This window comes from Myxocyprinus asiaticus, chromosome 40 (assembly GCF_019703515.2).
Source record: "Myxocyprinus asiaticus isolate MX2 ecotype Aquarium Trade chromosome 40, UBuf_Myxa_2, whole genome shotgun sequence".
Taxonomy (NCBI): domain Eukaryota; kingdom Metazoa; phylum Chordata; class Actinopteri; order Cypriniformes; family Catostomidae; genus Myxocyprinus; species Myxocyprinus asiaticus.
Window position 1 is genome coordinate 33,516,944 of NC_059383.1, and position 22,469 is coordinate 33,539,412.

Sequence of the window (22,469 nt, forward strand, 5' to 3'; positions counted from 1 at the left end):
TATAGTCTTCTTAGGATCAGCCTAACATACCTGGAACAGTAGCAGATGGAATGACAGCAGTTGTCGAATTGGAGGTGTCCACCTGGCTTTTTTTTTACGAACCGGCATTATCTCTGAATCGCTCTCAGAGTCAGTGTCAGATGAACTGTCAAGAGACCAAGAGACATCACCATCAAACTCGGTATCGTCAAGGCTCTAAAGCAAGACTAAAGCCTCTGTGGCAGTCAGTTTCATTCTTGCTGACATTTTAAAGCTAAAGCTAAGTTTTAGCTTAGCAATAGCATATAAAAACAACTAGAAAAAATTGTTGCTAGGCAACAGTGATGCGCATCTTCAACGGCGGGAAAAAGTAGCAAACGCTGAAATGATACACCGGCTATAATGCGTACGGTCAATATGACCGTTAGGGTCATTCAAGGTAGAAATACTCAGAACTCTTTTGTGTTTTGTAATTTTAATAAAATAACAATGTTAGAATAAAATATACACATATTTAAGAAAAGTCAGGGTCCTATGGTTATATGGGTTTTATTTCAACAAATTTATTACATTTGCAAAATTTAAAAATGGTCAAAATGACTGCTTTGGTAGTTCTAGTGTTAAACTGTGCTGAATGTCAGAATGTTAAGTGTTCTTGAACTCTGGTAAGGTGCTATATATATGTAACATTATTATTATTATTATTATTATTATTATTAACTAAATAATGGTGTCCTATCGTAAAAATTCCTGATACATTTACGGGACTTTCACCTGTTTGTTGGCTATATTGATTTTGTTTTAATTTATTTTAATGTTTGAATTTGTATTTATTATTCACTACAAAATGTGTGTGACATTTCACATTTTGCTTGACACCTCCTGCCTCCAGAATAAAGTTGTTATATATGCACAGACAAATGAAAATTCTGTTTCATGCAGATATTAATATCAGAAATACCAAGAGAAACCAACGTTAACAACATATTCATCAGTTAATGTAGCCTACAAATTCAGCTTCATCTGGTAAGAAAAAAAAGAATAAAATAACATTTTTTTAAATAATAATTGTATAATAATAATAATAATAATAATAATTATAATAATTCTTATTAGGCAAATTTTTTTTTTCTCCCCAATTTGGAATGCCCAATTCCCAATGCGCTCTAAGTCCTCGTGGTGGCATAGTGACTCGCCTCAATCCGGGTGGCAGAGGACGAATCTCAGTTGCTTCCGCGTCTGAGATGTCAATCCACTCATCTTATCATGTGGCTTGTTGAACGCGTTACCCTGGAGACATAGCGCGTGTGGAGGCTATTATAACCTATCACAAGGAGGTTACCCCATGTGACTAACCTCTCAAGCAAACGGGCCAATTTGATTGCTTAGGAGACCTGGCTGGAGTCACTAAGCATGCCCTGGATTCGAACTCGTGACTCCAGGGGTGGTAGTCAGCGTGTTTACTCGCCCAGCAACCCATGCCCCCTTATTAAGCTATTAATATGAAAAGGCATATGCAAGGCATATTTTATTAATAGAAATATGTAAATATAAATATTAATATAAATGTTGTAGAGTAACACTTAAAAATGGGCGTTTCATTAAGTTTTGATGCCCTTCCGGTTTAAGCCACACCCACACCCGGTTCTATCCGAATACAGATCCAGATAATTTTGTCATATAAACAAATACAGATAATGACTTCGCTGCACACCCCTAATTGTCACAAATGCTGTCAGTTGAGCTTAACTTGTATTGAACATGGAATATTCCTTTAACACAAAGATATTTTGAAACATATATGATGTGTTATTTTCAAGTTGTTCAGTTTACCAAAATGATCGGTTTTGGGAAACAGACAATGCTCTGCGCATGTCAAACACGAGGAAACGTAGTCGAGCTTCTCTCATGAATGCACCTTGGAGACTGCAGATGCCAAGATTTATTGTGAATGAGTTTTATTTTGGTGTTTCTTACCCAAAGCGATTGTATTGCTTCAGAAGACATATGCATTAAACCATTCGAGTTGTATGGATTGCCTTTATTAGGGATTGACGTTTTTGAGTAATTTTGTTGAGTACTTTACCCCACAAAAATATGTAATCGATTACTTGTGAAATAGCATGTGTGACACATGTGAAATTTATATTTTGATTTATTCACAAACATAACAAAGAACAGTTTCAAAAAAAGCTAATTTTAACATACTATGCTTTTTTATTATTATTTGGGGGAAAAAAAATGAAATGAAAAATATGCATTAATAAAAGTGGGGAAATGGATTTAAAAATAACAGTAAAAACATTTGCAGTCACCGGAATCTTTCAAAGACGTCATTAGGTTAATGCAAATATATAAACTTTGAGTCTACATAAAGGCATTACAGTTTTTATCAGTTTACATGTTATTATTCAGAAAAACTAAAAAAAAGTTGTTTTTTTATTAGATGCGCTCTGTGGGTGTTTCAGAGATTTCACACACATACCACTTTGCATTTTCCTTCCACCATAAAAGCAGATCCTTTTCTGTTGGTTTGCATGACTCCAACTAGAACTAAATTCTAATCCAGGATAATTCAATAAGAGTCAAAATATTACATGTATTGCCACACTTGACTTTGCTTGAAAGCGTAGATGACATCATATCTTTTGATCTCATTCAACACCTTGAAGACACACATCCACAATGCCCCCCAGTGGACTCAGTTGTAACTGCAAGATTTGGTAACACGGTGTTGGCGAATGTGCAAAGGAAAATAATTTTGCGATATTCAAGTAGTGTTTTTAATAGTCAACTTGCTTGTGCAGAACAATGACTTGATTATTCAATTACTTGTGCATATACCTACCTTTATACTGCCTTTATGTCTTTTTAGGAGCTTGACCACATTGACTTGCACTGTATGGACAAAAACACATCATATATACTTTTTGGGTGAACTACCCCTTTAAGCAAGTCCATAATTAGGCATGTTTAGGGTTCTTAGGGGGCGTTACATAAAATTAATTCTTGCATTCAAAAACAGCTGGACAGAGCGAACAGAAAACGGTTTCGAGAGTCCAACTTTAAAAAAAAAAAAAAAACATATCTTGAACTTGCTCATGAAAATAGCAAGAGTACCAACGCAACAGTAATACATGTGGTTCAAGCAAAGCAATTCAGATTGTTTTGTAACTTAGCCTGTGGTTAGAATGGTAAAGGCATGTGTTTAAAATAAAATCAGTGATATTGCTGTGATGTTATAAGTTACCTGTCAACATTTCTTGCTCCTGTGAACTGCTAATGTTTTGTACTGTTTTACGTGATATTTAAGTGAATATCGAATTGCAGTCTGTCTGAAATTGACCTCCCATTTGAGAGACCCCGGCGGAGCAAGCTTTCCCGATCAAAGCTGACACATTGATAAATGACTTGTAAATACCAAATCTGTCATAGAACTAATCGCTGGGCATGCACAGGAAGTCAGTCAAAGCCCCCTCTCTCTTAGAGGCTCATAAAATGTTAATCCTAATTATCCAGCTTGACAGCCGCAGCCTCAGTAATACTTTCCTTCCATCGAATGTTGAGACAAAATAAAATCAGCTGCCTGCCTTGTTGCTCTGAGACTCTATTATGATATCAGTCAGACATGTTAATAGGGTTGTAGATAAGCCATCCTTACTTATTTCGAGTTGACGAATAGTACAATATTCTGTATTTTTTCATTATCGTCCTATTTGTTTCTTCAGGGTGCTGAGAATCGCCTGCTTGCATGTGAAGTGACTGAGACATATAAACGACCAGTCACGGTTCGTTTTGTTGTTACGTGCCATTGTGTTACTACAATAATAGACCAGTGTGCAACACAGTGTCATTTAAACAGTCGCATATCAGAGCTGCGAAAGACGCGTTTGAGCTCATTATGTTAAAGTGCTCGCCTGTTTCATTTTCCCTCTCTCTCCTCAACAGTTCCCTGTAACTTTTAACTGTCTTGTCTAATGATAAAAAGGCAAATATCAATAAAACTAATATCATATACCATCTGCAAATATGCACATATCTCGTTTGAACAGATGTAATAAACCAACCTCACACAACTTGAGCAGATCCAGCATCCTGTGGAACGCTCATAAATCTTCCTCTGAAACATGTATTCTAACAGTCTCTCCTCAACAGTTCCCTGTAACTTTTCTAATGATTAAAGGCAAATATCAATAAAACTTCTATTATATACCATCTGCAAATATGCAGATATCTCATTTAAAAAGATGTAATTCACGAACCTCATGAAAATCCAGCGTTTTCTTCCTGTCGAGTGCTCGTATAATATCTTCCTCTGAAGCACGTATTCCATCAGCCAGAATAAAAAACTTCAGGATCAGGATCAAAAGTTCCTCTGATTCACAAATCATGATGGTTACTCCGTGACAATTCAAGCAGGCAATCCAGGCAGTTTAAAGTGTCAGGAGATTGCTGCTCACGCTGGATCTGCAGCAGTGCGTGAGTGCAACTTAAAAGTAAAAGCACTTCACTTGTGCTGTAAGTAAATTTCTTATTCACTATGCACTGTATGTGTAATTGGTTTGATTTGATATTTTTTGAGAAAATGCGATTGCTAACGTGGACATGCCATCCATGGTTGCTGGACTACTATGTGTACTGTTATTTCCTTGTTCCTAATATATTAACAATTTCTTCATGTGCAAATAAATTACACAAATTTGATGACTAAACCGAAATCAGAGGAAACTGCTATCTACCATAAAAAATGCAATATAATTTTTTTAGATTATTTTTTACAAAGTTAAAGTTTAGTGTCAAATTGAGTAAAAATAGTGCTTAATAAGAGGTTATTCCTTTTTTTTTTTTTTTTGCAATTTTATTTTTGTTGTTGTTTACTATATTAAATTGTGTGATATATCGGCATTGTAGAAATATGGATTTCTATTGACTGTTTTGCATAATTTACAACTAAAAATACAACTCTCTTTTGGTGCCACTCTTTGGACACTTCACCTGGAAGCTAGAGAGCTCACAAGTGCCCATATGTTTAACAACACTTCCAAATTCAGCCACTGAGGGCAGTGGTTTGAATTTCAGTAAATATCTATTTCAGCAGCTGAACTTTCAACCTATTTGAGGTATTTCAGGTACCATTAATGTCCTCGAATGATGTAGGACGAGTTACACACAAAAGTTTAATTCTTAAGGAATTGTTAAAAAGAGCAATATTAAAAGTGATGCTTGCCTAATTGATAAGCACTATTAATAAAGGTAAAATTATATTCCCTCTATTAGATGTTTAGTGTAAGCCAAACAAAACTGATTGATATGAATACCATGCAAATCACAAAATGTAACATTTGCATCGTTTAGTGTAAAATTTGTCAACACAAACTGTGCTAAAATGTTGGCTGACTTTTCCTGCAGAGGTGTTTTCAAAGTGTGAAATGTAATTTCCTTTATACACTAGGGCTGCAACTAACGATTATTTTGATAATCGATTAATCTAACGATTATTCGACTATTCAGCGATTATTGCAACTATTAATCATTAGCCCTTAACCGATTATTCAGCTTGTGCCCGACTTAAAATGTTGTATTAAATGTGCTTACTAACAATAAAGAGGACAAAACCATCTTTTAAAAATACCTCTTAATGGCATACACTGAATAAAAGGAATTAAAGTTTAATTCCGTAAAGAAATTCACTGCAAACAATCCTATTGTTATCAAGTGTTTTCTTGTTTTTCATTTAAAATTGTCTAAAAATCCTTAAAACAAGATACATTTACTTGAAGCAACATATAAGATATCTAGATTGCTTTAAGAGAATATATCTTAAATATAAGTGTATTTTGTATATAAGTGTATTTTTTCACTTGGTTATACTTCTGCAAGTGCAGTAAAGACAAACTCATAGAAGAGGTGCTTACTGCATAGAGAAATGCCAGATTCTGAGTATGTAGTTATTTACATGACCAGCTTCCTTATTATTTGAACTTTAATAAAGCTATAATGCATTAAATAGAACTGCATTAAAGATGTAACGCTGGGGTGTTTCCTTTAAAGACACTTGACACAAGTTTTGCTTCAGCGGAGCGGCAGCACTGGCTCCGCTTATTCCACAACGAGAGTGCTTCTGTATTTACTTATTTTATGTTTTTGCATTATAATTCCCTCATACTTTGCGATCTACATCACCTGAAGCTGTTTGGAAGGGTTAAAGTGCATCTGGACTGTGAGCTGTGTAACTCTTCCTCTCCTCAGTCAGGCGCGAACTGCAGTGCTGCTCTTGCGCATCATCGTTAGAGTTTAATGTAATCTCATGTTACGTTAAATGAACGTCTATTCGTCAATTTTTGTCGACAATTTTTTATTGTCGACGTTGTCGATAACGTCGTCTAATCATTTCAGCCCTTTTGTACACTATAGTTGTTTACTACAGGCAATCTTGTGTGTGTTTGCATTTTTATATTAAACAGAGGAATCCATCAGTCTGGGCCACCTGGTTATATGACAGTTACATCTTAGTAACTGTCAGAATATGACAGCTAGTCTCATCTCATCCAAACTAGTTTCATTCTGAAATAATCAGGTCAGGAATGACAGGCAGTATAAATGCAGACTAATGTACTGATTGAGGAATTTCAGACATTCAGGAAGCAGAAGTGGGCGAAAGTGGCAGAAGTGGGCCTTTCTTACCCTCTTTTACCCTCTCTACAGTGTGTCCTTTCTGGGCTAGTGAGCTTCAAAAGCTATGAGGGTGAATAAGATGCCCATTGTATAATTGTGAACAGGATGAATAGCTATTGAGAGCATGCCAGGGTGATGTTGTGGGCGTGACATACTTATGCAGAGTGGGTGTCGTGAAATGGTTGTCGTTTCAACCGCTAGAGAGCTTATGAAGGCCAAGTTGACTGCCAAGGAGTTTAGACCACCTTATTGAAACAAACAAAAAAATGGAGTGAGTTAGGTCTGGGCTATTTGTATTATTGACCATATTCAGTAAATATCTCAATGTTTATGTATTTGCTCTGAAATATTGAGATTTCCATGAAGTGCAAGAAATGGTTAAATCAATTTTGAATCAATGAATTGAAACAGTTTTTGAATTCATGAAAATGAATCAGACTTACCAACACTAACGTTCTTTTTGGCCAGAGAGGCTATTAAATAAACCTTACCTTCAGACGGTGAAATTTTGTGTGCGAAATACAGTTATCTCATTGGGAATCTGCGTGATCGTGAATTTCACGCAAACAGATTTTGTGGAATTCAAGTTTGGTGAACTTTGACAAGCAAATTTGCCGCATTGACCAATAAGAAGATGCTTGGTTATGCCTTTTGTTGGACCTTTTAGGGCTCCAGACTGTGACTGAAATGGTTGCAAATGCGACCAAAAATAATTGATTGCGACAATAATTTAAAATCTAGTCGCCACTGGCGACAGTCGGGTTGTGTGCGTTCATATGTGGTTTCATCAGATATCATCTTGTGAGTTATTGAATACATGTTTACAGCACGAACTGGTGTCTCGCGCCGCTTTTCAGCCATTCAGTTGTGATGAGCATGCTGCGCCGCACGCAACAACAAACCCAACACGAGAGAGTCGTGACCAATGACTCTTTTGAACCGAGTCTTTTTCAAGAATCACCCGAAAAGAACTGAGGGTGTGAACTCAGGAGCTCAGGTTAGCAGTTTGAATCAGTCACTTTTTCAGCAAATCATCTGTCAGTGAGCTCACAACTGGGAGTGCAGACATTTCAAAATAGGAGTCCCATCTGTATTTTGGGCTTCTTTATAATTAAAAGTCCCACACCATATCATATATATGAGATCCAGCTTTTGACACTTAGGACAATTGAGGGACTCATACACCACTATTTTACATGGTGCAAACATTCATTGATGCTTTAAGAAGGCAACAGATATGTAAATATCTGCTTATGTAGATTCTGAAGGGCAGTACTAAATAAAATAAATTTTTTATCTCTTATATTTGTATAAATTACGAAAGGGGTGTGAACAAAAAGTGAATGCAAACTTGCATAATTTCTCAACTATATATACTGTTTATTAAAACTCTGATTAATGGGTTATCAGCTGTCTTCCTTTTCTTCTGCTTTCTATCTTGTTTGTGAACAACAATCTAAATCAAGCAATTATATGGCTTGGTGACTAAAAACAGCCCTTTTGCTCCTTAATGTTTCAATAAAGGAGCCAATTGCTCCTAAGTCATTTTTTTAGTCTGGAGCCCTGCCTTTGTGTGGGCGTTGCTTCGTAAACAGCTACACTGAATATTAACAATGGACAACAATATCATTTTAGTAGCAAGTGTCTTTTTAACTTCACTCTCCTGGAGTATCTGTAGTTCTTCTCCCCCATAGTGATTTATTTCTCACAGACACTATAGCATTTAAACAGTTCCGTCTCCCTGTCCAGCAATAATGTCAAAAGCTTTCTTGGCTGCTGTCCTTTTTTTTTAAAATCTTTTTTCATCCTCTTTTAGACAAAAAGAGGGAAGTGAGGTGAAATTAGGACACTCTCGTGATTTAGACCCATCTTAAATTTAGGCCACGGGGCAGAATTACTTTCTTCCGGACTCTTACGAGAGGTATTGATTTATTCATGATGTGTTGTTTTGTGTGTGTCATGTTTTACAGAACGAATCCCGCATTCTTCGTGTCAAGGTCATTGCTGGCATTGATCTGGCGAAGAAGGACATTATTGGTGCCAGGTAAGAAAGAAATAAAGAAGGAGAGAGCAATGCACCTGTTCAGTCTGTTCCCTCATTCATTAGCAAATGCAAATGTTGGAACCGTTAAGATGTGTGTGTGTGCATATGTGTGTGTTTGTGTGTTACCTCCTTTAGCCATGTGCCAGAAAACTGAGCTGCACTCAGGAGATATGTCTTTCTCGCCAGTTAGACAATAGACTTATCCAAACAAATGATCTGTTTGTTTTGAAAGGTGCACAAAGAGAAATGCTCGGCTGATTGCATTTGTGCAATGTTGCAAGTTCTATTTATTTAACTTTGAAAATCGCAGGTCCAAAAGTCAGAGGTCAGAGAGTGCATAAAATGGCAATAACGTCATTTCTAAACTCTGTTCATTGCTAGTAAACTTTTAAGTTTATACCGCATGCAATTTTATAGGCCTGTAACGGGGTACAAGGGAAAGGTGGCGGCGAGAACCGGCTTGCCAATACAAATAATCATTTAATGGTTAACTTAAAGCAAAAGACATAAAACACAAACATACAGGGCAGCTGCCTGTAGCGCTCTCCCGAACTGCAGCCTCCGGACACCTTTATCCCTCTTGTCGGCTTGATTAGCCCTCCTCCTTGCCACACTCCTCCCTCCTTTGCTTCGGGCCTGGGAGCCCCTGGCATGACGTACACCCCCCCCCCCCGCCTGCCAGCAGGTCTTCCCCACCTTCTCGGACCTGGGAGGGAGACAAGGGGAGGGAAAAACAAGAAAAAAAAGAGAGGGAAAGGCCAACACGGAGCGACAGCGGGAGAGAGAAAAAAACGTACTCGCCGGTTCTCTGATATGCCGTAGCCTGGTCCTCGGTCACTCCTCCACCCTTTAGTGGATGACAGCCGCTCCTCCCCGGGTGGATCGGATGCAGTCCTCCGGCCCCTGGTGGACGGAACGCCCCGCCACGGTTTGGTGGATCGCAGGGGTCTCCTCCGCCCCTGGCCGCGGTTCTCCTGCTTCAGGCGGTTGGCAGTGAGCCCCTCCCCGCTCGCGAACGACGGTCTTCTCTTTGACCCCGCCACATTTTAGTGGCCGGTAGGGGTATCCTCCACCCCTGGCAGCGGCCCAACTGCCTGCAGCGGAGCCTGTAGGGAGTCCCTCCTCCCCTCGCTGTCAGCGGTCATTCCTCCGCTTTCAGGCGGCTGGGCTCCTCAGTCCCCCGGCTGATGGACGCGGCTGCTCCTTTGAGGTGGATGGTAGTGGCGAGGACTCTACTACAGCGCATCCCTCCTCCTTCCCGGGTTTCAGCACCAATATAACAGGGGTACAAGGGAAAGGAGCAGGCGAGAACCGGCTTGCCAATACAAATAATCATTTAATGGTTAACTTAAAGCAAAAGACATAAAACACAAACATACAGGGCAGCTGCCTGTAGCGCTCTCCTGAACTGCCGCCTCCGGACACCTTTATCCCTCTTGTCGGCTTGATTAGCCCTCTCCTTGCCACACTCCTCCCTCCTTTGCTTTGGGCCTGGGAGCCCCTGGCATGACGTACATCCACCACCCCCCCACCCCCCCGTGTGGCTTACTTATAGTTATCTCTGCATATTAAGCTTGGATAGGAGAAAGTATTTTAACACAGAAAAAGTTACATACTTCATCATTAACTTTAAAAAAATCACTAAGACAAGTAATCTTGTAATGAGTAAGGCTTGTAAATTTGTTACTTTTTAAAATCGGATCTGAGTATTGTGAGCAGGTTTGGTATCAAATTAACCTTTATCAGTCAACTTCAAATTGAAAGTGTCTTGTGCTTGGCTCTTTGTATGTGTAATGACTTTAGCAGATAAATACGACCTTATCAGCTGTTCCCTGTTTTATTGCATAATGGGCCTATTTGTTGTTGCTGCTTAAAAGATCGATATATTTTCTTCCCCTTTTCTCATAGTTGGAGTCCACTCATATACAGTAGATACAGACAAAATGGCAAGTTAACTTATTAGGTTTTTGTTTATGTCGTATATTTGAGAATGATTCCCCATAGTTATGTAGCTAAGCTACACTCTGAAACAAAGAAAGCCAAGAAACTATGGTGTTTATGACATTTTGCAGCCTTTTTTTCTTTTAGCTGATATACAAAATGTTTGGAGGTTTTGTTGGGCAAGGCATGTTTATTTATGTAGCACATTTCATACACAGTGGCAATTCAAAGTGCTTTACACATACATTTTGAAGAAAATACAAGATACATAACCCCCCCCAAAACAAAAACAATTAAGAACATGAAATAAGAATAAAAATAAGGTAAATTTGCATTTTTTAAAAAGAAAATTTAATGACACACATTGAGAAAAAGTTATATAAAAAAATAAAAAGAATAATATAGAATAATTAAAATGAAAGAAAGACAAAAGCAAAACGATTCAGTGAAATCAATAAGTGCAGCACAATGCTTAGTCAGAAAATGCACAGCTGAACAGATGTCTTCTCAGTCTGGATTTAAATGTGGCTACTGTTGGGGCACATCTGACCTCTTCTGGGTGCTGGTTCCAGTTGTGGTGGCGTAATAGCTAAACGCTGTCTCACCTTGTTTTGAGTGAACACTCTGTATGTCTAACTGACTTGATCCGAGAGGTCTGTTAGGTTTATATTCAACAAGCATATCTGAAATGTATTTAGGTCCTAGGCTATTGAGCGATTTATAAATGAATAATAGTACTTAATAGAATAATCAATTCTAAATGTAACTGGAAGTCAGTGTAAAGATCTGAGGACTGGAGTAATATGCTCAGATATTTTGGTTCAGTGAGAATTCTGGCAGCGGTATTCTGAATGAGCTGCAGGTGTCTAATGGCCTTTTTGGGAAGGCCGGTTAGGAGTCCATTGCAGTAGTCTACCCTGCTGGTGATGAATGCATGAACAAGTTTCTCTAAGTCTTGACTGGATACAAAACATCTAATTCTGGCTATATTTTTTAGATGATAGTAGGCTGATTTAGTTATTGCTTTGATGTGAGTACTGAAACTAAGGTCTGACTCCAAAATTTCACCAAGACACCAAGACACCAAGATAAAGACACCAAGATTTCTTTTTTTTTTGTCTTTAGGCCCTTGGAGTAAAGGTATGTATTCACCTTTGGAATTTCGCCTTTATTGCCAAATACAATGACCACTGTCTTGTCATTGTTTAACTGAAGGAAGGTTTGGCACATCCAACTGTTAATTTTCCTCAATGCACTGGCATAGAGAGTCTATGGTGCTGTAGTCATTTGGCGATAGGGCTAGATAGATCTGGGTATCGTCTGCATAGATATGGTATGCAATATGGTTATTTTTCATAATTTGGCCTAGTGGGAGCATATACAGGTTGAACAGGAGCGGTGCAAGAATTGAGCCTTGTGGGACTCCGCACGTCATGGGTGTCAACTCAGATTCATAGTTGCCTATGTTCACATAGTAACCCCTACCTTCTAAATATGACCTGAACCATGATTTTGCCTATGAAAAGAAGATTTAAAATTGGTCTGCAGTTGTTCAATATTGAGTTATCTAGATTGTTCTTTTTTAAGAAGGGGCTTGACAACTGCAGTTTTCAGGAACTTCGGAAATGTGCCTGAAAGGAGTGACGCATTTACTATTTCTGACAGATCTTTTTCCAGACAGTTAAACACATTTTTGAAAAATGTTTTGGGGAGTGTATCAAGACAGCAGGTTGAAGTTTTAAGATACTGTAGGATTTCTTCCAGGGTTTGCCATCAATTTCCTCAAAATTGGACATATTGGACATATTTTCGTTTTTGTGGTGGGTGCTGTCTAACCTTGAGGACGAGCTGATCGCCATTCTAATATCATTTATCTTCTTCATGAAAATAGATGCAAACTCGCATTTTCTTTCAGAGAACATTTCACAGGCAGCCTGTGTTGGGGAGTTTGTTAGCTGTCTTTATAAATATTATAATGGACTTCAAGTTGTGTTTTCCGCCACATTCGTAATGCTTTCCTGGATTTTCTTTTCATGTGTGCAGATTTTGCTGTTTCGGAAGGAAATTGGTACTTTAATTCACCAAAGTGGCATTCAACTGATCACATAGTGTATTTTTACATCAGTATAGCCAGGACATTACTGATGTAAAAAACAGCACCATCACTATTTAATAAAGTAATTTTTTATCAAATCTAGACAGGTCCCATTTCCAGCAGCCATCACTCCAACACCTTATCATTGAGTAATCATGCTAAGCTAATTTTGTGCTAGAAAATCGCTTGCCATTTTATCAAACACAGTTGAAAGCTGTTTGGTTCAATAAATGAAGCATAACATCGTGTTTGTTTTTGAGTTGCCACAGTATGCATTAGACTGGCATGTCTTAAGGTCAATAATATTAGATCCAAAATAGCAAAAAAGAAACCGCTTTCTCTAGCAACTCATCAGTCAATCATTGTTTTGAGGAATGAAGGCTATACAATGCTTGAAATTGCCAAAAAACTGAAGATTTCATACAAAGGTGTACACTACAGTCTTCAAAGACAAAGGACAACTGGCTCTAACAAGGACAGAAAGAGATGTGGAAGACCAGATGTACAACTAAACAAGAGGATGAGTACTAAGGCTGCCCCCTTATAGTCGACCAAACGTTAGTCGATGAGAAGAGTCTTGGTCGACCAAGTTTTGATTGGTTGGTTGGTCACAGAAAAAAAAAACACAGGAAACCGACGAACACCGATATTGCCGCTGGTTGGACGCTAGGTGGTACTATGGGGTCATTTTCGTTAAGCAGGTTTAGGGTTAAGCCTACACAATGAAGCAAGACACCTTGATTTCAAACTTTGAACTTTATTTTTTATTTATTTTAACAAAACTTTCAAATGAAACTGGAAAAATAGTGCAATTAAAATGTGTGTTGTTCAACTTTTTGAAAGATGGCTTTACAACAGTTGTGAAGGGCAACATCTCTCTGGCAAAGAACCTACTTCATCTGTGCATTCTCTACCGGTCGATTATTAAAAAAAATTTTTTTATAATTGTAATAGTAATTTTTGACGTTATTAATGTCCTGACTATACATTGTGATCAGTTGAATGCCACTTTGGTGAATAAAAGTACCAATTTCTTTCCATAAGAGCAAAATCTGCACATTATTCCAAACTTTTTGCCTCCAGTGTATGTACTTCTTTTTGACAGAGACAGATCTAACTTCAGTGGCAGGAGAAATCAATATTTCAAAGAAAATACAGAAATGGTCAGATAGTGCAACGTCCTTAATAATAATGGACGACATTTTCAGACTCTTGCTAATGAGCAGATCAAGAGTGTGTCTGCGATTGTGTGTGGGTCCATCTACATGTTGAGTCAGATCAAAATTGTTTAAAAATGTTTTGAGTTCTTTGGAAGTGTTGTATTCGAGATTATCTATATGAATGTTGAAATCCCCAGCAATATCCCCAATTTGTTGATAACAGTTCTGTAAAATGGCTGTATTTGAAGTGGTGGTAGATCTAAGTCTTACTCTGGTATCATAGTTCTCCTGAAAACAAAATTATAGTTGCCATTGTAAATTGTTGTAAAGGGCTGCAAAAGTGGGTTTTCAGTTAAAATAAGCTGGAAGAATTTGATAAATGAAACAGCTCTGTGTGCATCTCTTTCCTTTTGTATCACTTTCCTATATTATATGTCTCACAGTCTGTCAGCCTGCCTCTCTCCTGTGGTGAAGACGTCACAGCTCCTTCTGTTGAAACAGTGCTGATCTTTAAGGCATATACAGATACCATATACAAAGTAGCTTTGTTTTGTGGAGTTTTCACTCACAGTAAATACAGTCATGCAATGTGTCAGGACACTACATCAGTTTCAGAAGTGTGTGTGTTTAAAAGGCAGCCTGTTGGGCAGTCAGTAACCCTGCATTCTGTGATATTAAGATGCATCTGTGCCAACAGCTCTCTGCTGTCATCATGAATTCATCTTTAGAACAGTGTTTTTGTTCCCTCTCTGTTTCTGCCTTGTGGACAAATCGCTCGATTGCACCATACCTGCTAAAGCAAGAGTGCATTTCTGAGTCTGGCACATTGGGTTGTGATGTTACATTTGTGCTAATTAAAAGCAGAACAAATTGATTCCACATGGCTGTATCACAGATGTCTGAGCAAAGAGTGAGGAGGGTTTGACAGGACCTCACTCAACTCTGTAGATGCCACACAAAAAATATTGCCTATCCCTTATTTTTTATCTACTTTGAGGCATCACACATATCATAGTATACTATTTACTGAAACAAAAAAACTGCTGGTGGGTCCACAGGGGGAGGCTATATCGCGAACGAAGTTTACACTTAAAACGTTAAAGTCCCCATATTCATACAGTTGAAATCAGAAGTTTACATACACTTAGGTTGAAGTCATTAAAACTAATTTTTTTAACCACTCCACAGATTTAATATTATATCGCCGTGGATGTATTTTAAGGCCTACCTTCAAACTCTGTGCCTCTTTGCTTGACATCATGGCAAAATCAGAAGAATTCATCCATAAATTTTGGACCTCCACAAGTCTGGTTCATCCTTGGGAGCAATTTCCAAATGCCTGAAGGTACCACGTTCATCTGTACAAACAATAATACGCAAGTATAAACACCATGGGACTACGCAGACATAATACCGCTCAGGAAGGAGACGCATTATGTCTCCTAGAGATGAATGTAGTTTGGTGTGAAAAGTGCAAATCAATCCCAGAACAACAGTAAAAGACCTTGTGAAGATGCTGGAGGTAACAGGTTGACAAGTATCTATATCCACAGTAAAATGAGTCCTATATCAACATAACCTGAAAGGCTGCTCAGCAAGGAAGAAGCCAATGCTCCAAAACCACCATAAAAAGCCAGACTACAGTTTGCAAGTGCACATGGGGACAAAGATCTTACTTTCTGGAGAAATTTCCTGTGGTCTGATGAAACAAAAACGTTTTGGCCATAATGACCATCGTTATGTTTGGAGGACATGACATCAGCCAGGAAGTTAAAGCTCGGTCGCAAATGGGTCTTCCAAATGGACAATGACCCCAAGCATACCTCCAAAGTTGTGGCAAAATGGCTTAAGGACAACAAAGTCAAGGTATTGGAGTGGCATCACAAAGTCCTGACCTCAATCCGATAGAAAATTTGTGGGCAGAACTGAAAAAGCTTGTGCGAGCAAGGAGGCCTACAAGCCTGAATCAGTTACACCAGCTCTGTCTGAAGGAATGGGACAAAACTCCAGCAACTTATTGTGAGAAGCTTGTGGAAGGCTACCCAAAACATTTGACCAGAGTTAAACAATTTAAAGGCAATGCTACTAAATACTAACAAAGTGTATGTAAACTTCTTACCCACTGGGAATGTGTTGAAAAAATAAAAGTTGAAATAAATCATTCTCTCTCTACTATTATTCTGACATTTCACATTCTTAAAGTAGTGATCCTAACTGACCTAAGACAGTGAAGGTTTTCTACGAATAAATGTCAGGAATTGTGAAAAACTAAGTTTAAATGTATTTGACTAAGGTGTATGTAAACTTCTGACTTCAACTGTATGTGTGGCTGCATATATTAACAAAAAATGCATTACATGATAAACATTATAGATATGAATGTTATAAAGACACAATATGGTACATATACTGTAGATATGGCACACACAAACAGACGGTAAACCATGAAATAAACATAATAGATTTGCATATCATGTAACCTGAACATTTATTGCACCAATAATTACAGATGAAATGTCATATGTAGGCAGATAAAATTAGTCTTTAAATTGAGCAGGGTCATCGAATGAAAACTATCTATTAGCAGCGTGTAAAGGCGGTTATACATGGGATCTGGTGGTAACCGTGAGCTCCCTATTCATATTGGGAGTGAGAGGTGGCTGTACAGAGGCAGCAGCTCCGTTCACGAGGCACCGCGCAAGATAAAGTTTTATCTTTTCATGGCTGTCACGTGTCATTGACCAATCATAGGTGATTGTAACCAACTGGTTGGTTCACTTCTGAACAGTCTGAAATTGCTCCCTCCTACTATAAAGTGAATGAATGATGGAATGAGTGTTTTTGTTCATTCCTAATGTCTTCCCACCAATCGCGTTTATTTAAGCTAAGTTCTTTTCATGGTTAATCTGTTTTATGGAGAAATAACACATATTATGATGATACAAAAGCAATGGTAACACTACAATAAGGTTCCATTTTTTAATATCAGTTAACATAAGTTAACACAAACTAACAATGAACAGTAATTTTACAGCATTTATTAATCTTGGTTAATGTTAATTTCAACACATACTAGTACATTTTTTAAATCAAAAGTTGTATTAACTAACATTAGTTGGACTATGAACTAATATGAACTATCAATGAACAATTGTAATTTTATTAACTGACATTAACAAAGATTAATAAATGGTGTGAAAATAAATTGTTCATTGTTTGTTCACGATACCTTATGCATTAACTAATGTTAACGATTAGAACCTTATTGTAAAGTGACTGTTACCAGCAATATTAACTAGGGCTGGGATGATTCATCGACGTAATCGACGTCGTCGATTTGCATAACATGTGTCGGCGTGTCGCAATGGAGTAATTAAAATGGCAGCACCCGGTTTAAGTATGGATTCTCCCGAAGAACAAGCTGCAGCTAAAAAAAACCTTGCCTACGGTCATCTAAAGCGTGGGAGTATTTTAGCCAGAGACCCAACAATGTGGTGCTGTGTAAGCTATGCAAATTGGAAATGGCTCATCACAGCAGTACAACCGCCATGAACGAACACTTGAAGCGAAAGCATCCCAGAGCGCTTTGTCAAGACGGCAGCAAGGCAGCACCGTAAGTCCTGTTTACTTTTTGTCCCCACCCAAGCATGACATATTAGTATTACAACACGTGTTTCTGTTAGTAGTAGTCACTTTAAATTGATTTTCTAAATGTTTCCTCATCGCCCCCATGTTAAAAGTAATTTCTGCACCGCTGCTAACGTAGGGTGACCATACGTCCTCTTTTTCCCGGACATGTCCTCTTTTTTTGGACCTTAAAAAAGCATCCAGCCGGGATTTCTAAATTTCTGAAAATGTCCGGGATTCGGCTTTAGTTGCATTATGATGTACATCTTGTCTAATACTTCATTGTGTGTGCGCGCATATTTGCATTGCTTTAACCGCTCTTTGTAAGTCCCGCCTTCTCGCACACCATTTGGTCGATTATAAGAGGCTTGCAGCAACTTTTGACCAAATTCCTGCCCGTCAATCTCTCCGCGAACGCGCAAAGCGCTGTTGTGTTCGGCATCAAACAGTTGCTTGACAGCAGCAGCAAATGACAGCTGAGTGGAAACAATGCCCAAACAAAAGTGCAAATTTACAGAAGAGTTGCACAAAGAATTCCCATGCTTTTGTCCAGGTCGAGATCCGTGGGAAGCAGAATGTAATGTAAAGCTGGCACTTATGTGTCAGTTGCTAATAAAGGTGCAAGTGATTTAGAAGCACACATTAGCTCTGCAAAGCATAAAGGGTCAGCAAAAGGTGAAAGTTCATCAGGTAAATTAACGGACTAGTTTTTGCGACCAGGTAAAATTGTTATCACATTGCTTCATTTTCCATGGCCATTCAAAATAATAGTAATAGTTAATGAAGATACACTCATGGCATCAAATATTTTATTTTAGTACATGGACATGCAAAAGAATGTTGGACATTTTTATTATATATATATATATATATATATATATATTTATGTTATGCTAATAGAATGTCTTTTTCACTGTATTAAAGTTTGCATTCATAGTAACACTGTTTTTTTGTTGCAGAATAATGCCCTGCAGTGCACACTTTGTTTCTTGTACATTTGTTTGTGTTTAAGAGAAGATGATTTAATAAAATATTGAAATATTAATGAGACAAGTTTTGTATATTTATTTTGGGTTAATTAATTGTTATATTAATCAAGTAATAATTATAAAAAATCTTTAGAATAATCGGTAAATTAGTCATTAGATTAATCGACTAATCGGAAAAAAGAATCGTTAGATTAATCGATAAAAAAATAATTGTTAGGTGCAGCCCTAATATTGACATAATATATCATAATCAGAGAAAAAGGCAACAACATTGAACTTGCCTTGGTCAGATGGATGCAAACAGTTTTGAATAATGAAACAGAAAGCCGAACTCGGCAGCATCCATCCATTTGATCTTATTCCCGGGTTGAACTCAGCTGCATAAACTTTAATTTCAAAGTGTGCATTCTTTTCCTTCAATCTTGCATGCTCCGCTCCATGTCTGTTGCGAGAAGGCTTTTGTAACACGAGACCGTCCTATTGGGTGTTAATATAGTAATCGATTCTTAAATTCCATAATTGATGTGCAAAATTTATTTGACTGATCGATGCACTGCGATGCATTGATGCATTTTTGCACCCCTAATAAACAGTACAATTAAACTTAGATTTATTTTAAAAATTGTTCGTTTTTTATCCTGTTTAATTGTTCATAAAACAATGTTGATGCTGTAATTTTGGAGAAAATACCTTTTTTTTTTGGAATGCCCAATTCCCAATGCGCTCTTAAGTCCTCGTGGTGGCGTAGTGACTTGCCTCAATCTGGGTGGCGGAGGACGAATCTCAGTCGCCTCTGCGTCTCAGACCGTCAATCCATGCATCTTATCATTTGGCTTGTTAAGCGCGTTACTGTGGAGACATAGTGTGTGTGGAGGCTTTGCAATTCTCCACAGCATCCACGCACAACTCACCACGCACCCCACCGAGAGTGAACCACGTTATTGTGACCACGAGGAGGTGCAACCGGGCCAATTTGGTTGCTTAGGAGACCTGGCTGGAGTCACTAAGCACGCCCTGGATTCGAACTTGTGACTCTAGGGGTGGTAGTCAGTGTCTTTACTTGCTGAGCTACCCAGGCCCCCTGGAAAATACCTTTCTTTCAAATGCATTGGCCATCATTTAAAGCCCTCAAATTGAAACTGCCCCAAAATGTCTCACCCATTTGTTAACTTCCATTCTTAACTTTTGGAAGTCTTTGACAAAAATGGCACCAGTTTAAGAGACCCTCCCTCTGTAGATGATAGGAAATTCGACCTCTTGTTAAAGAAAAAAAAAAGGAAAGAGAAGAAAGTAACATGACATCCTGCATCTGTTAGATTTAACCCTGATATAATTTAGTATTTAATTTGTTTTGGCAGCTAAGTCTACAGAAATGTAAGACTTTCCTGTTTTTTCATGAAGGTCTGTTTGACTGACTTTAATGCAGAACTGAAAAGAAAAGTGTTTTTCTCAAAACTGCAGAAACTGGTGATGCTGTGCTAGGACTAATTATATTTGATGGGAAATAACATTTTAATAGAGTATGGGTAGAAAATGGTATTTTTATCCTTTAGCTAGATTTCACCCACCGTTTTTGCTTTAAGAAACTAATAAAAATATTCTTGTTCAAAGTTCACTTATGTTTTTTATTGTTTTTTTTTTTTTTACTTTTACACAGATTTTTATATTTTGGATAGTTTTGGTTTGACAATTTTGGTTTTAGTAGCTCCCAGGCCACTTCAGTTTTTATCTTTGGTACTACAGAGAATTTTTAGTGCAAGGCAAGCACACCAGCATGATTTTAGCATGTGCTGCATAGGATACAATAGCAACCTTAATGTTCTCGAACATGTTTCATTTGACAGCAGATTGCTATCAGCCTTGAAGTTCCTTGAAAATGGCTTTGCTGTCAACAGAGATTCAGTTTCTCTGCACATACAGTTGGAAATCCAGGTGAACTGTTGTTTACTTGACTTTAATGCGTTGAATTCAAGGGTAAATCAGATTTGTCATTTCAGAGCATTGTCTATATCAAAATTCCACATTTATTAATTCCCCTGCTTCCCTCTGTAATTTCCGCTCATTGCACACAATAAAGGGCTGAGCAAACTCCCCCTTGACAAAGTCGCGTTAGTGTCCCTATGACACCTGAGCGGCTCCATGGCCATTAACTTGTACAAATGCGGCTGTGATCGTGTGTCTGGGATTTCTTTGGTGCACTATGTTTGAAGTCCTGGCCGAAAGAATCAAAGATCCTAGAAATATCAAGGCAGGTTGATTTTACGCATCTCTTGTCTCCCTTCTTCAGAGATTCAGAGATTGTTGTCAGTTTTTTAACATGTTTTAAATTTGAATGCTTTACTGTTCCCATTAACTTGTCATATTTGTTATCTTTGGTTTCCCCTGGAAGTTTGATTCCCTCTTTTAGCCTGAGAACATTAATCTGTAATATGAAATACCGAATGTATTCATAATTAGTTATCCTAATTCGCAGATGCATACTTTTTGCTAATTACAAAAAGTATGCACTGACCTGACGCCAGTACATTGCATACAAGTATTGAGACAGGCCATGATTTTATAAGATTGCATTCAAATTACAGTATGCCGAATTGAAGAAACATTTATGAATCATTTTGCGTAAGCACAAGGGTTTGAAAAATCCTCTTGAAATAACCTTTAACAAACTATTATCCATGAACTATGATTTTAGATTCACTAATCCTAATCTCAAAATCACATCTCTTCCACAGAACCTTTTTTTTTATGTGTGATTAAAAACATACTATCTGTCCGATATAGTACGCAAATTGGGATTCAACCATATGGGATAGTTCACCCAAAAATGACAATTCTATCATCATTTACTGATACTTATGTTGTTCCAAATGCGTTTGAATTTTTCTACTTTGGAACACAACATTAGATGTTAGGCAGAATGATACAGGAGCCTCAATCACCAATCACTTTCATTGTATGAAAAAGGAAGCAATAAAAGGGAATGATAACTGAGACTAACATACTGCCTGACATTTCCTTTTGTGTTCCTGAGAAGGTTTGGAAAAACATAAAGGTGAACAAATGACGACAGAATTCTCATGTTGGGCTAGCCAAAGCTATCCCTTTTAAACTGTTTTTGTGGAAGTCAAAAAGCCCAGCAAAAACAGATTGTTTTGTTGTCTGTAAATTTGAGACTACATTGGAGTCATGTAGAACTGAAGGGGGTGGTGGCGATAAAGGTGTCCGTTAGTATTGTAAACCAGCATAAAACCCCTACTAGACCCTGATAGAGAGAACAAACCACCTGGGATTCAGTCAAATCAGCAGTTCTTACTTAACTGCCAGTTGTTTTCGTAAAACACACCTTATTTTGAGCTTTTGTTTTGGGTAAATTCAGTAAAGATTCCGTTGAGTTCTTAAAAAAAGTAGAACGCTACGTTTTCCTCGAACTTTGTGTTTATTGTCACTTGAGAATCTTCACGTGTCTTGTTGTGGTACATTATAGTTATATATTGGTTGGTGATGTAAAATCCCATATGGAAAGGGTATGGGTAAACAAGAATATTATTACTTCTGAAAAGATGTGGTGATAAATGAATAGGCTGTACAAAGTTCATAGCCAATTCATTGAAGTTTTAAATAAGTGATAATTAATCGGCCAATATTTGGACATTTTGAGATTATTGGCATCGGCCAATAACTCCGCCTGATTGACCTGATTTGCCAACCTTGACAAAGGATATTGCACATTTTCTGCTTTCAGATATAGTTCTTAGTGAATTTTGTGTAAATATTGTATAAAAGTTTTTCTCATTAATGGTTGTGTTTTCCTGGCCAAAGAGGAAAATAATCATCCAAGCTGTTATCAGTGTCAGGTCCAAAAACCAGTGTCTGTTACGGTAAGGGGGTGTGTCAGTTCCCATGGCATGGGTAACTTGCAAAGCTGTGAGGGCACCATTAATGCAGAAAGATAGGTAAAA

The 22,469-nt window shown here is 37.8% G+C and overlaps 1 protein-coding gene across 5 annotated transcripts in view; it reads left to right on the forward strand.

Annotated features, from left to right (window-relative positions):
* The window catches only part of LOC127430763 (E3 ubiquitin-protein ligase NEDD4-like), a 107,078-nt gene that overhangs the window by 13,245 nt on the left and 71,364 nt on the right, over positions 1-22,469 (forward strand). For 4 of the 5 annotated variants that reach the window (XM_051680798.1, XM_051680799.1, XM_051680801.1 and 1 more), the window contains exons 1-2: positions 7,565-7,651; positions 8,625-8,698. In XM_051680798.1, the coding sequence (XP_051536758.1) occupies positions 7,580-7,651; positions 8,625-8,698 (146 nt within the window). In that variant the 5' untranslated portion in view covers positions 7,565-7,579. Of the gene's footprint in view, positions 1-7,564; positions 7,652-8,624; positions 8,699-22,469 lie in introns of those variants that run through there. The other variant, XM_051680800.1, reaches the window with a different exon arrangement.